This window comes from Cololabis saira, chromosome 16 (genome assembly GCF_033807715.1).
Source record: "Cololabis saira isolate AMF1-May2022 chromosome 16, fColSai1.1, whole genome shotgun sequence".
Taxonomy (NCBI): domain Eukaryota; kingdom Metazoa; phylum Chordata; class Actinopteri; order Beloniformes; family Belonidae; genus Cololabis; species Cololabis saira.
Window position 1 is genome coordinate 27,855,023 of NC_084602.1, and position 14,805 is coordinate 27,869,827.

The 14,805-nt window shown below is 43.6% G+C and overlaps 1 protein-coding gene across 1 annotated transcript in view; it reads left to right on the top strand.

Annotated features, from left to right (window-relative positions):
- The window catches only part of tfb1m (transcription factor B1, mitochondrial), a 36,398-nt gene extending 22,017 nt beyond the window's left edge, over positions 1 to 14,381 (top strand). Inside the window, exons 7-8 of the mRNA XM_061743208.1 lie at positions 12,488 to 12,615; positions 13,553 to 14,381. Of these exons, the coding sequence (XP_061599192.1) occupies positions 12,488 to 12,615; positions 13,553 to 13,832 (408 nt within the window). The 3' untranslated portion in view covers positions 13,833 to 14,381. The remainder of the gene's footprint in view (positions 1 to 12,487; positions 12,616 to 13,552) is intronic.
- The last annotated feature ends 424 nt before the right edge of the window (positions 14,382 to 14,805 follow it).

Below are 14,805 nucleotides of genomic sequence, written 5' to 3' on the forward strand. Positions count from 1 at the left end.
AATTTGGCTTTATTGGCATGAATGGTAACCATTGTTGCTGAAAGCATATACATATACACACATACAATAAATCACGACACAATCAACACACGAAACACCTATACAACTACAACAAATACCCAACACCAAATACCTAACACATGCATACAATATATATATATATATATATATATATATATATATATATATATATATATATATATATATATATACAGAACTATTTTACATTAATAAGCAAGACTGTATAAGGATAAGGAGACTGTGTTGTCTGGTTGTGTTTCTCTCCATCTATGACATGCGCTGATGTATTTAGCTGCTTCTAAAGCACTTTCCTTTTTTTCTCCAATTAAATGTTGGATTTTTTCCTGATCTGTAAGGGAATCAAAATCCTGGACTTTTTCTCTCTATCTTTTCTCTCTCTTTCTCTCTCTCTCTTTCTCTCCCCTCTCTCCTTTCTCTCCTTTCTCTCTTTTTTATCCCTTTCTTTCTCTCTTTTTCACTCTCTCTCCCTCTCCTTTTCCTTTTTTTTCTCTCCCTGTGTGTGTGTTAACTAATGTACCTCCCACTTCAATCACGACGAGCAGCACACGAGCAGCAGCTCAAACAGATTAACTCACAATAACACGTTTCCTCTTATTAATCTACACGACCAAGTCATTTCAATTATTCCACCCGCAGAAAAGCTAAAATTCATGAAATCTATCAGCTAATCTGTTAAGTAACGTTGAGGTTTGATAAGTCTTCAATTTCTGTAACAACACTTTTTTTTATTTTTAAGAATACAGCAGTAGTCTACATCACCAGAAATACTGTACTTTAGTATTAGGTTGAGCTGCTAAATGGGGCAATTTTACGTCATGGGACAATATTTCTAAGGAAACTGACTAAAGTTTATGGTTGTCACATGGGGAGGGCTGTGTGGGACAAGTGTGGTCAAAAGTTCAAGAACTAGGCCAAACTGAGGTTTGATATGCCTTGAATGAGCCAGATGTGTGGCCACATTTCATTAGCTAGTTTTAAAATTGGATAAGGCAAGTGTGGTGTGGCCCTAATGTGGCCCAAAGCCCCAACGAAAAAGAAAAATTGGGCATTTCTGGTGAATATGTGGCCATGGTTACAAAGCCGCGCTAACCTTTGAGTCCATGCCATCAGTCAGGTATAGTCTGTAATCATATTCAAAAACATTTATTGTTATACTGGGTGAAATGGTCCTTCCATCCTGAGAGTAGCCAGTGAATAATGTGTTCAGAAAAAGGAAAGAAAAAAATCCGACCTCTCTGACAGCTTTAATCCTGTAAAAACTCTGACCAATCTGTTTTTTGAGCAGCGAATGGCACGGATTGGTCAGAGGACCAGAGGATTGGCAGGGGGGAAAGAACCAATCAGATGCCTTCATTTTAAGTCCCGCCCACGCCCCCCCTCTGTCCCCCAAACATAACGGCTCGCCCTGCTAAAAAGGCTAATAAAAGAAAGCCAAAGTGCGGTTCTGCGGCGCAGGTTGTCCGCTACTGGGGGTCTATGGGGGTCCGTGGGGATGGAGGCGTCTCCATCCCGGCGAGGAAGTAGAGCGCCGGTGCGGGTGGCGGTGCGCTGCGGTGCTGTGCACAGTGTTTCCGCTAGAAAAAATTGGCACCGGACAATGTGACCGGCAGGGTTTCAATTTACCGGACAAATGTTTGAAATTCCGGTCACATAGGCTATATGAATTTATTGAGGTTAAAAATAAATCATATGCAGTAGTACGATATCAATGCAAGTCATTTAATAGTATTTTTATTGAAAAACAGGGTTTTTAAAATAAAATAAGTCCCGTCAATTGACTCGCGAGCGTAACTTCAAAAAATAAATAAATATTGCAGAAGCTTGCGCGTAACCTACGGCGTAAGGTATGCGGCGACGCGTACTCTACGCCGTAGGCTCTGCATCGGTGCGACGCGGAACCATAAATCAACGCACACGTGGATGTCGGCGCCGCAGCTCCGCTTCCTCCCGGCTCCCGGCAACGAGTACTACTCCGCGGTACTGCGGTAACAGTCCTGGGGCCTCATCTATAAAGCTTGCTTGCGCAGAAAAAGCGCCTGAAAGTTGCGGAAGCCACCATCTACGCAAAGCCTCGGATCTAAAAAGAAAAAACTAACCGATGGCTGCCACCCCGAGCCCACTACTCCACGCCGAAGAGGAAAAAAGAAAGTGTTCTGATTAAAATAAGGAAAGTTGGACTACCGGTATATAACAATTGCGTTCATAAGGATAAAGTTTTTAAAAAAAATAAAAATTAAAGAAATTATCTCTTCTCCCCGTGTGTGTCTGCCTGTCATGCACGGGTACTTGGGCGCATGTTGTTTACTTTTAAGCCGGAATTATGGTTCTGCGTCACACCAACGCAGAGCCTACGCCGTAGGGTCTGGCGTAGGGTGCGCGTCGCCGCGAACCCTACGCCGTAGGCTCTGCGTCGGTGCGACGCGGAACCATAAATCAACGCACACGTGGATGTCGGCGTCGCAACTCCGCTTCCTCCCGGCTCCCGGCACCGTGTCCCTCCGCGGTACTCCCGGGGACTCTAGTCCCTAGTCCCGCAGCCCCAGTGAGTATTTTCACCGGAGATTTTGACCGGAGAGATTATAAAATACCGGACTTCGGCATATTTTACCGGACAAAGTCTGGCAATTACCGGACAACGGAAACCCTGTGCAGACTCTGGAGCCGCGGCGACGCGCACCATTCTGCGTTGGTGTAATGCGGAACCATAAATCAGCCTTCAGTGTGTGCTCTGTTTTGCGGTATGCGTTCATTGTTGTTTCTAAAAATGATGCGCAGTGCCCACCCAATCAGAAACGGTACAGATATTCTGTGATATTTTTTATATTTATAAAAAAATAAAGGATCCCCATAACTTTGATTGGGTGGGCATGATGCACGTTTGGGTGGGCACAGCCCACCCCTGCCCCCCCTAAAACCGGCCTCGCTTACAGGTGAATGAGACATGGGGTAGTTTTGTTGAAAATGTGCTGTCCAAAATGTCCTGGAAAACTCGACTCCTGCAAATGCGCGTTCCCCAAAGTTTGTGGGGGCGTGGCTTTGGACGGAGTGCTGACGGGAGGGGGAGGAGATGGTGGGGCTTAGAGGAGGTGCCACTTTCAAATCTTGCTAGCTCTCCAACATTACTGACTATACCTTTAAACATTTTTGGTTTATGGATATAAGCAACTTGTATATCATGTCACACAAGGAGTCCTTTTGGCCTAAAAGTCTAAAAAAAAAGGGGGGGAAGGTGTGGGTCAAAAATTACAGAAAAATGTATGCCCAAATGGGTTTTTTACATCAGATCTTGTATAAAAGCTGATCTAGACTAGTTCTACCAGTATCGTGCTTACGGTCACCGACACTTTCATGTGACTAACCTAATCATGTCATACTTGATAATAACAGAGGCGATGAGCAAAATTGCACCTTTTGCTTCAGCTGTTATGTGCCTTTGCTTGTACGTGTGTTTATTTTTTTGTGTAAGACCTTTAATTTGGATCTCAAAAATCATTGTTGTTTCAAAATTAAAGTGTTTTCAGAGACCCAGGTAAACATGACTGTGTATCATTTCTATTTTGACACAATTTCTTCTCCAGTCAGGGTTAGTGTTGATGCAGCTCAGTGCTGTTTTCACTCATTTCTGTTATAAATATTGTACCCTAGACACACTGGTAATGCAGTCAGCTGTTGCTTTCTTTGAATAGACTTGGGGGCCGTGTCCACACCTGGTAAGTGCATGTGTCCTCAGTGGTCTGTTTACAAGTGGAAAAGTGAGAAGAGATTGAGGTCTCTCTGGCTACATCGAAGTGTATTCATGCATATGCCCTCAATCCGTACCAGAGAACCCCTGAGTAGCTAATTCAACATTGTTATAAATATGCTATTATCTAAAATGGGGGGGTGGATATATTTTTGGTCATTCTCCTGTCAATCAGTTATCTTATCCTCCTGGGACCCTGGGGTCTCCTCAACCAAACGCTTCTATGGGAGCTCCCTGACTAAACGTCACCAACGTACTGATAATGGTAGAATTTTATGGTTGAAACCTGTTTATTTATGTTTATAAGTATCTAACATTCTAAATGAAACCATATTTTGAGAAATATTTGCAATAGGTAAAAGCTGAGATGTTTGTAAACTTGCGGTATCAAATTACTAGCAGTAGATGTCTAATTAGCCTATTTTCTGATTAAGTTTCAGGGTTCTTACAATGTGAGCCTCATAAGAAGACATCACTTTTTAGGAAAACTACAACAGGTATATTGATAATACTTCTTTTTTACACTGCTTAGGTTCTAATAATCCAGAATAACTAGAAGGACTCAAAAATGCATCGCTCAATTTTGTTGGGGTCTCAGGAGGTTATGAGAGGATGAACTTCAGAAATTAAATAACTCTCTCATTGTAATATGAACATTATTATAGATGCCTGTCAGTTTAGGACTCCTTATATACAATCTATTGATTAGAAGATACAGGTGTGTGTTTCCCTTACAGTTTGGTCTTTTGGGGCCATGCACAGAAAAATATTATCCTTTATTATAGTTTGACTTTTTCAGCAGTTCTGTCTGTATGTTTGTGTTTATGCTTTTCTGGCGACTTGGTTTCTGTTTGGGTATGATCCTTTAACGGTTTCCAGAAAGATGTCTTTTAATCAAACATTTAGTAGTTGACTGTAGAGAGTGATATTATTTTTAGTTCTATTCAGGATGAAGGAGATTTTTCATGTTTCGTAACGCGAACTTAAACAAAATTAGATCTCACACATTCCTGGATTGAGCTGCCCGCTAATTAGGATGCAGAGCCGTTGCTGTTACAAGATAAGAAGTGACAGAGATGTAACGTTATGATAATACTTCCAATCATAGACTTGCTACACGGCTGGGGAGGGTAATCTAATTTAGACAGGAGAAACTGCAGCAGTCATTAAGATCAGATGAGCGGGTGAGACTCTGCATTCTGCGAGGCTCTGGTCTGTTTATGTGCTGGACCAGAGGCTAGAGGAGCATTTGTGCCCAACCATGCCAAAATTGACCCTCCCCAGAGCGTCGTCTCCATCAGTCAGCAGGAAGCTAAGACTCGCAGCTGCTACCCCGTCCATGCCTGTCTTTCCTCTCCTCTCTGTAGAGGACGTCTAACAAGGGAGGGAGTGGCCAAGACGGCCATGATTCATGAATGACAAAGAGGGCAAAATGATAGAGGGGGTAAATCCAGAATTCTGCCTTGACTAATAGGCCTGATATCTTTGTAAATGCGAATGTGTGTTGTTACGCTCTTTTGCTGCATGGGCAAATGAAGAGAAAAAAGGCCAACTGCTGGAAATGGGGGTGTGTCCCTCAGCTTCAGTACGGTGATAAGCAATTGGTTGCAGTGGCATGGAGTCGTTACATGTACGTACTACGTAGGATAGCAGCCACTGATTTGTTTAGGTATTGATCCGTTTGTTTAATCTCACCTGGTACCGTCTCTAACCCTGATTGTTTTTAATCTTTGTCTTTTGTGTGTTAACTACCCCTGAGAGTCCCTTTTCTCTTAAAATGAGATCTGACCAGGGTGAAGGATGGCGCACACCACATTACTTCTGTTGCAATGTTGTTGACCTTCAGTAGCTCTAGATTTTCAGATTTCCTTACGGGATACCACTGCTTTGCTATGAGAAGTAATCCACCTTTCTGCAGTCAAACTACAGCATGTCGTGAGAACAAATGAGACCTTTAGTGCTGATACAGGTGTTGAAATGTTGGGAAGAAGATAAGGGAATTAATAAATGGTTCACTGTGGGAATGTGTGGAAGGAAAGCCAAAATAAACAGGAGAAAATAGCGAAATGCCGTTGAAATACAGCGGGTGAATGCAGATGTGTGACGCTGTGCGAAGACGTTGCAGGCTGTTGAGAGTGTGGTCCCCTTTTTGTTTTTATCACCTCGCAGCAGAGCTCTCTGGCCATTCTGCAGATAGCTGGGAGGCACAGCCGGACCAGCAACCCTCCCCTCTGCCCACACGAGGAGCTTTTATCGATCAATTTGCATTTTCCTCTTTTACGTCCTCCCCTGTGTAATTGCTTTTTGTGTTTCTTCGTCTTGCAAGGGTGGTTTGTTCACAGCTCGAATGCGTCTGATAGCCGTGATGCAGCTGTCAACGTGTTTCTGTTTGGTTTTTTTGGTCTGTTTGTTGATAAGTATCCAGGTCCAGTTTCACCCAACACGTAGTAACGTGTAAAACTGTCTCGGGCGAAAGGCGTGTGACATGTTGCTAAATTACAGCTTGATTAAAGCTTCTCATGAGCTAACTCCATTAGGTCAAGACTCCCAAGAGTGGAATGTACATTTATGAGTTTCTAAATATGTTTTTTTCCCCATGCTGTCCACATTTTCTGGTACAGTACATGGCACCTTTTTGAGAGGAAAGTTTGAGCGTTTCTCTGACGACAACATGCCTCAGAGGAGCCGATCGTGTCAAGGACCACGTCTCCAGTCTCGAATGTCCTCTGTGGAGGCCGGGGGGGGATGTTGATGGGAAGTATGGTGGCGTGCCTGCACAGGAAGCCAAACCTTTTCCTCCTCAAGCGCCTCCAGCAGTATCATGCTGGTATATTTTGTGCCACCGACTGCTGCCTTCTCGTTCTCAAGAGGCTGCCTCCCTCCAGTGATGTAATGGATGTTGTCTTATCAAGGTATTGTCATGATTAATGCAGCTCCTCTCCCTTCGGTTGCAGGATCTCTCCGAGCTTCTCTTTCTTGTGTTCCTTGGCTGTTTATAGCTCTCCTCCATCCCCCTGCTCTTGCTCAGAACCTGCCATTATGTAAGCACAAGTGCTGGTGGTTCAGGTGGAGCCCCGGGCCCCTGCCATCTCATCTCGGTTACGCTTAGAGGGACATGACAAATTACCGCTCACAACCCCATTGGGCTAGAACCTACCAAGAAAAATGCATCGGAGGTGGAAATGGGGAACGGGGAGCTGAACAACCACAGGGCAAAGCCGAAGTAATATAGTTCCCGCTGTGCTTTGGGAAGGTCGAACATGAAATATATTAATGCACAAGTTGTTTTGAAAGTGTCAGAAAAACATCCTGGCTGGAGGACAGAACAAAACATGTGTCGTTTAGATAGAGACTGCTCTCCTTCCACAGACATGTTCACAGAAATACGGTAAATCCTTGTTGGTTAATCAGATTGTTTAGTATAAAGTGTGATAAGGCTATTTAGATGAAAATTGGAGCAAGACATATAAATATAGAACATTACATAACAGTATAATCGGAAAGACAAATATGTATTTGCTGTTCTTCATCTATGGGGACATTTGAAAAAAGAAACCACAACTAACTCTAAACAACTTGAAAGGATGTGTCATTATTTTGTTTTACATGTTTAATCAGAATCAGAAAAGGGTTTATTGCCAAGTTTGTTAAACACACACAAGGAATTTGTTGTGGTGATTGGTGCAATACAATACAAATATAAAAGCTAATATATAAGAGATAAAATGTATAAACAGAAATGTACAATATGAGGTTTTTAAAGTGCCGGATATGAGTCGTTAGCGTTAATGTGACGCATAAGGTCAGGATTGGAGTCTTTACGTTAATGTAACGTAGAGTGGGATGGGGGGACAGTCCGTGGTAGACGGGGGAAAAGGGGGGGTCTGGGGCCTTGTTGATGAGGAAGGCTGCAGACGAGAAGAAAATGTTTTTGTGGCTTGAGGTTTTGGTCCTGATGGAACGCAGCCTCCTGCCAGAGGGGAGAGTCTGAAACAGTCTATGTCCGGGGTGGGAGGGATCTGCTGCAATCTTTCCAGCACGCTTCAGGGTCCTGGAGGCGTGCAGGTCCCGGAGAGATGGAAGATTGCAGCCAATCACCTTCTCTGCAGAGCGGATGATACGCTGCAGCTGCTCCTGTCCTTTACAGTGGCAGCAGCGTACCAGATGCCGCAGGAAGTACATCCTCTGCTGTGCTCTTTTGGTGAGGGAGGTGATGTTCAGCTCCCACTTGAGGTCCTGGGTTATGGTGGTCCCCAGGAAGCGGTAAGACTCCACCGTGTCTGCTGGAGAGTCACACAGGGTGAGGGGGGCCGGTGGGGCTGCGTTCCTCATGTAGTCCACTATCATCTCCACTGTCTTTAGAGCGTTGAGCTCTAGATTGTTATGACCACACCAGCTGGTCGACCTCCCACCTGTAGGCGGACTCATCACCATCAGAGATGAGTCCAATGAGGGTGGTGTCGTCCGCAAACTTCAGGAGCTTGACAGACTGATGACTGGAGGTGCAGCTGTTTGTGTAAGACAAATACAATTTATTTTTGGATTCAACTGAATACTTTACGTAATAAAATTTACGTAATAAAATCAGTGACGTTGGTAAAAGATACAGTATCCTCCGTTCCTAATCAAGTATTTTATCAGGAATCTCTGCCAACAAGCAAACTTTAATCTCGGTGAGATTTTTGCATCAACCAGCAGGTATTTTTCTCCAATTGTGCTGAGCAAACTGCCCCTGGTGTCTGACGTTAGGATGCTTTTACCTGAGAGGACTCATGACCTCCATGGGATGCTGAGCTTCTTGACTCTAGACAGTATGTTTGACCTTTGACTTCATTGTTCCCCCCATGTCAGACAGTAAGAAAAGCACAGCCAAGATATAACTGGACCTTTTCCGTGTTTATTAGTAGCTATTGGGCTCTTTCAAAGCTTAATTTTTCTGTATACGAACATCGAGCTGACGTCCTACCAAAGAGCTCCAGTTTCGCCTCATCAGCTTAAAGAATAATCTCCAAGAAACTTAGTTGCTTTCCGGTGTGGCTTTTGTATGTTTATTTTTATAATTGTGGAACCCTCATGGTTTCTTCTTCCATGGAGCCCAGTGTTGGACGGTGCAATCAGACAGTGATGTACCAGTGAGTTCAGCTTGAATGTCTTTAGATCTTGCTTGATTCTTTGTCTCCATCTTTCTGTTCAACCTGGGGTCATATTTGTACTTGTGGTTACAATGATATTGAAATACATAGCAGCATGTTTTCTCCCGTTTTAAATGGGTTGAATGGCTTATGAAAAACATGAAAGATGCCTGTGATTACGTTCAAGAAGCAATGAGGTGTTTATTATCTGAGAGAACCAACAAAGTTGTCCATGTTTGTGTAACGAGTTACAGAATAGATTAATATTTCCAGTATTCCCAGTCTCACGTCTGCCGTGGATACTTGAATCCCGGTGCTACCCATGTGAAGAGGAGGCAGAACCAGGGACAGATCTTAAAGGTTGTGAGATGGAGAGAATCGGTCGGCCTGCCTACCAACCTCAGGGTCTCGCAGGGAAGGTTTCCGGGTTTTCTCTGCAGAGGGCTGGTGGTGGCAGATACAAACATGTGATTTAAGGTGGTTTCCTTGCATGTTGAGGTTATCACAGGAAGAATTAATGGTGGGCTGTGGGATATATTACAGCAGTGCTACCTATTGAAGCTGTGTAGCAAGGCCATCCATAAATCATAGCAGCAAAGTGACTTGGACAAGCTGATGGGTGAAATGCTGCTGCCCGTATAGTCCCAATATCGACATTTCCCCTTGCTTCCCTCTTAAATCATGAAGTGTGGAATATAAATGGCCTAATTATTCCAGCAGAGAGTGAAATTAAAGGCATTTCTTTTTATTGCTTCTACCTAGCAGATGGTGCTCTGATCTTGCATCACTGAAGCTCTGATGAAAGCGTTCTGCTAATCCAGAAACCAAATCCTGGTCAAATTCGCGGTGATGTAATTGTAAAATGCAAAAACAAATAAAGCAGCTCCGAATGCTCTTCACTTAATCTGCCACATGGCTTTTATTTATAACGTGAACCGAAAGTGTTTTTCCATCATTACAACATCGGACTGACGCTATTGTTCAACATTAGACATGACAAAAATCCACATTTATACATAAGATTTACTTAAAGGCTTCACAGTGCAGGCACTTACTGCTGAAACAGGCTTCTTTCCATCCTCCTTTGCTGAACCAAACACTTTGATGCTTTCTCTGCGCTATTATAGCAAACAGCCTTCAGGGCTGTTGAGACAAACAGTCCCCACCATCGCTGTCCTATTAAACGCCACTGCGGCAGGAAGCGCAGCAGCCAGGCGTCTCCGGACTACACAGGGATCTATAGATCTGATAAGAGATAGTGCTGCGGTTCACAGTTGTTCCCTCCATCGCTACCTCAGTTGTTCAAAGCGAGAGGGCAATCTAAGCCTCTCATTAAAAATCCTTTGCGCGCCCTTGGACCACTGAAGTTTTCCTCCCCTAATTATCGACGCCAGCCCCGAGCCCAAGCAAGAGGCAGCTGCGAGTGAATGAGTCACACACTCCAGAAATACAACCTGCAAGGGTGCACAGCGAGCTCTGCGGGGCTCGTCTTCACAATAGGAGGGATGTTGGGCTGCATTAGATGTTGTTTTACTTTACCTCTGTGACGCGCAAGCAGGAGGGGAAGCTTGTCCTGAGGATGTGTGTTATTTTCATGTTTGTTTCCCTTCAAATTTAAAATAAATGTTCCTATTCATGCACGTGAAGTCTTTACACTCTTATACTCCTCCTCTTGGTTTACATAACATTTCTTTCTCCTATTCTTAGCATTTACACACTTTGGGAATAAAATCTGCTTTCAAATCTCTTGTTCTTTTCGGAATTAAATAATGAGAGTTTCATATAGAAGTTTATTAGTGTAATGTTGCATAAAAACTGTGGGGATCATTAAAAGCACTGAAAGCCATCAAGCACTTGAGCACAATGAAATGTTGTATTAAGTTATGATTCTCATCTTTTTAGCCACTCAGGGTACAGTTTAGCTGAGTGCTCTTTCACCTGGCAAGTCATGTTATTGCCAAATATGGAAAGATACACTTAGCTAAGGATCAGCATATCATAACTCCAATATCCATGAAAGATTATGCTGCGTGAGTGATGCGAAAGCAAAAATAAAGTGATTAATATGTAGTATTCCAATAGATTTTGGATATTTTGAACCCATTCGGAAGATAAAATTAGCAGATAGTCCTTAAGAGAAGAAGACCGTAGGCGGATGTACAGTTTATGGGCTTTAAAGTTGAGGATCTAAAGCCGAGTCTGGCCCTATTACTTCCTCAGTGTGTCGTGTCAGCTTAGCGTTGATGGACAGGAAGGTTCAGGAAGTGTCTGTCAGTGTGTGACCAGAGCCCAGATCCTCACCAGCAGTCCTTAGCAAGCAGTGCACATCAGATTCCCAAGCTGGGGCTCTGCTCAAGGCGGCGCATTAGTCCGTTTCAGGGCCTCTATGAATGGTATTGTAGGTTAAATTAAACAAAATTAACATCTATTTATCAGGTCAGCTGTAACTTTAAATAGGAGTTGATTTTGAGATTGTCATAAAGGTGAAAACTGGCAGTTAAGCAATAAGAGCTGAACATTGATTGAATGTAAAAATAAACAAATAATAAAGACATAGATGACAAACATTTGGGTAAATGTACAGATATTTTAAAGTTAGGGTAAGGGATTTATGGATGATGTCCCATCTGTTGGTATTTTACTCGTACGATGGACAGCTAGGGGATAGTGAATGTGAGATGAAGCGTTGTGGGTCCCTGATCTTGTAGACTGGCTTATCCTACCTTTTAAAGTGACTAGTCGGTGCAAAAAAATGCTTAATAAGTAAATACAATAAACGTTTTTGAAGTTTTCAATATTATTGAGCTAAAACAGCCGTCTGTCACTCAAATCCCATGGGGAAAATTACTTAAATGTTTCAAAAGTATATGTACTTCTCAATGTCATGCTATCAATAATATGCTTCGACAACCTTCAGAATTTTAATTCTGCCAATATATTTTTAAAAACAATGCACTCACTAAGTTGAGCTTGATATAATCAAGGCTTTAATGTAAAACTCCCATTTTTTTCCCTTTTCTTTCTTATTTAACTCATCCTTCTAGTCTTCCATAAAGCAGGAAGTGAGCTCTGTGAGCTCTGCGGACGTGGTCAATGTGCACCGGTCTTACGCTGAGTGGGAATGCTAAAGAAGCCATATTGACAGAAACTGTGTGAGAGAGAGGGGGGTGCAATGCAGTCAGGGTTTTTTTTTTTGGTATTAAGAAAACTCAGTGGTGATGCAGGGACAGAGAGAGGCTCGGTTTCTATGGTCCATCGCACAGGTGTTACTGTGGCAACAGGAACCAGCTCGCCAGCCAGCCACGCTGCGTCATCTTATTTCTGCCTCTCCCTTTTGTTTTTAGGCAATTCTGTGGATCCTCCCTGTCTTTTTACAGCTTTGCACCTCTCTTGCCATTTATCAGCTCGCCTTTCTCTCCAGCCTTCTCCGCTCTGATCCAATCTGCTTGCTATTTCGTACCACTCTCCTTTCTTCGCATGCTCACCGCCTCACTCTCAGCCGTTCAGTTTCAAGGTCTCTGCTAACCACCGTGCTGTTTGGATTTCCTGTTGCTCTCTTTTATGTGCGCAGGTGGACGTGGGCGTCGTTCACTTCACCCCTCTGGTTCAGCCCCAGATTCAACAGCCCTTCAAGCTCGTGGAGAAAGTCGTCAGGAACGTTTTCCAATTCCGTAGGAAGCACTGCCATAAAGGAGTAGAGTAAGCACAATAATAAAATATGATCTGGCCTTCATCTTCAAGTTCTCTCTCCTGCTTTTAATCTTGATCCCTCCTCATCTGTCATTCTCTCTCTACTTCTTTTTTTTTATTATGCTTTCTGACAGAAGTGTCTTCATTCATCTCATCATTAATTAGAAGGTTTTAGATTCACACCTCCCACACCTCCACACCCCAATTTAACACGTACAGTATCCCATTCTGGCAAATGAAGAGCTTTTGAGTCGTTCCATAAGCAAACTCTTAAGTAGAGGAACTTGAGAGCTCTCTTCCAAACCTCCAGCAGGCAACCCACACATCCACATGCATGCTGCCCATCGCCCCCGTGCTTGCTGGGGAAGCGTATGTAGGCCCAAATAACAAAAGAACCCTGGTTATGTGAAAGAAAGCAGCAATTATGAGTCATTGAGGTGTCGTGGAAAGACGAGGCAGCGTATTTTATGTAACAGTTGGAGGCAGCGCTGGTTCTGAAGCGCCGAGAGACCGTCTGAGCTGCAGAAATGGGGCCGAACCAGCTGTAAACCTCCCGTCAGAGAACACAGGCGAACGTCTTAGACAGTAAATGTCTCAGAAAATACAAGAGCCTGTCTTTGCTCACTGCTCTGGAGACGTTTCAGCATGAAAGTCAGCAAAATTAATAACAATTTGAAATTTAAATGGGAGCTCTCCGTGCTAGAAGTGTTTGTGAGTTTTCTGACATCCCTTGACTACAGGAATGGCAGAGGAATAAAATTAACTATTCATGAGCGGCTCTTTGTGTGATTTCAATTAACTTCACAGATTTGGAATAATTGCTGAGGGATAATTTCTTTCTGTTTGAACTTTCTAACGTCATTAAACATGCATGATCATTAAGATATCAAAGCGACTTGAATGCTGAAATCAGTAACATCTTATCGTTTCCCATCTCGCACCCCAGAAAGTTGTTCCCCGAGGCTTGTCGATTGGAGTTGACCCAGGAGATAATGCAAAAGGCGGATGTGGACCCCGTTACCCGCCCCGCAGAGCTCACCATACCCCAGATCAGGGCTTTGGCAGATGCCTACGCTCAACTCTGCAGCCGTGAGCCAGGTCTCCTTAGCTACGAGCACAGAGAGGAGCTCCGGCTGAAGCACCTCGCCAGGAATAAAAGCCCTGCGTTGGGTACACTTACGGACACGCCAAGCATCATAACTCAGAGTGCACCCCGACCGAGCTGAGGGAGGGACATACGGGTCTGTAACCAGGAGAAGTCCGCTAATAGCCTCCGTCAGCACGGAGAGACAACAGACTGCTCTTAGCCCTAGCATTTCCACCTGGTATATGCATGCATTTTTTAACATTCTTCTTGCACCCAAAGAGCAAAAGATAATTTGGAGCACATGAATGGTGTAAGTGCACCATTTCCTAGGATGTGACAGCTCGTGGCACACTTGTGTATTTTTGGGAGGAGAATGAAAGCTAGGTAGTAGCTCCCTGCAAGTATCCTGTGATGCCCCAGTTTTTTTTCTCCATTTCCATCTAACACCTCGTCCTTCTGGGACCTGAAATAAATGTCAGTGTTGAGAAGATGATTTAAAGAATGAGAACACGGCAGCGCCACATCCAGGACTTTGAGTATTGCTTGGTCACTTGGGAGACTGAGCTAAAAAGGAAAGAAATTGTTGTGAATTTGTCATCTAAAAAAAGGCCCATGTTGTACTAAAGTGTCACTTTCTTTTATTTGCTTTGAAAATATGTCAGATTTCAATTTCTAAATAAATGTCAAGAGTGAAAATATGAATGTTTTACACGTTTCCTTTCTGCTTCTCATATTCATCTAAATGTTTTGGATGTCAGATAAACCCGTCATGAGCACGAAAATTTTACCAGTTAAATTAAATCCGAAATATTCGTGGTTAAATGTGTCTCCCAACACAATAAAAAGCGGTGAGTATGTGTGAACCTGTTATTTATGGAGTCAACAAAAGCGTTGCCAGTTCTGAATACTCTCCTCTCGGTGGTGGAGCAGATTGTCACTGGCAGAACACGGCAGCGCTGCTTCCTGCCAGCGCGGCAGATGGTGCGTTTGGACCCGCTGGCTTTGATGAGCGGTGACTGATAATCTTGGGCTACAATCGAGGTGTCTACGTGGCGGATGAGTGGGAGCGATGGGCTGCTAACCCGCACAGTGGCCCGGGAGAAATTCGGTGT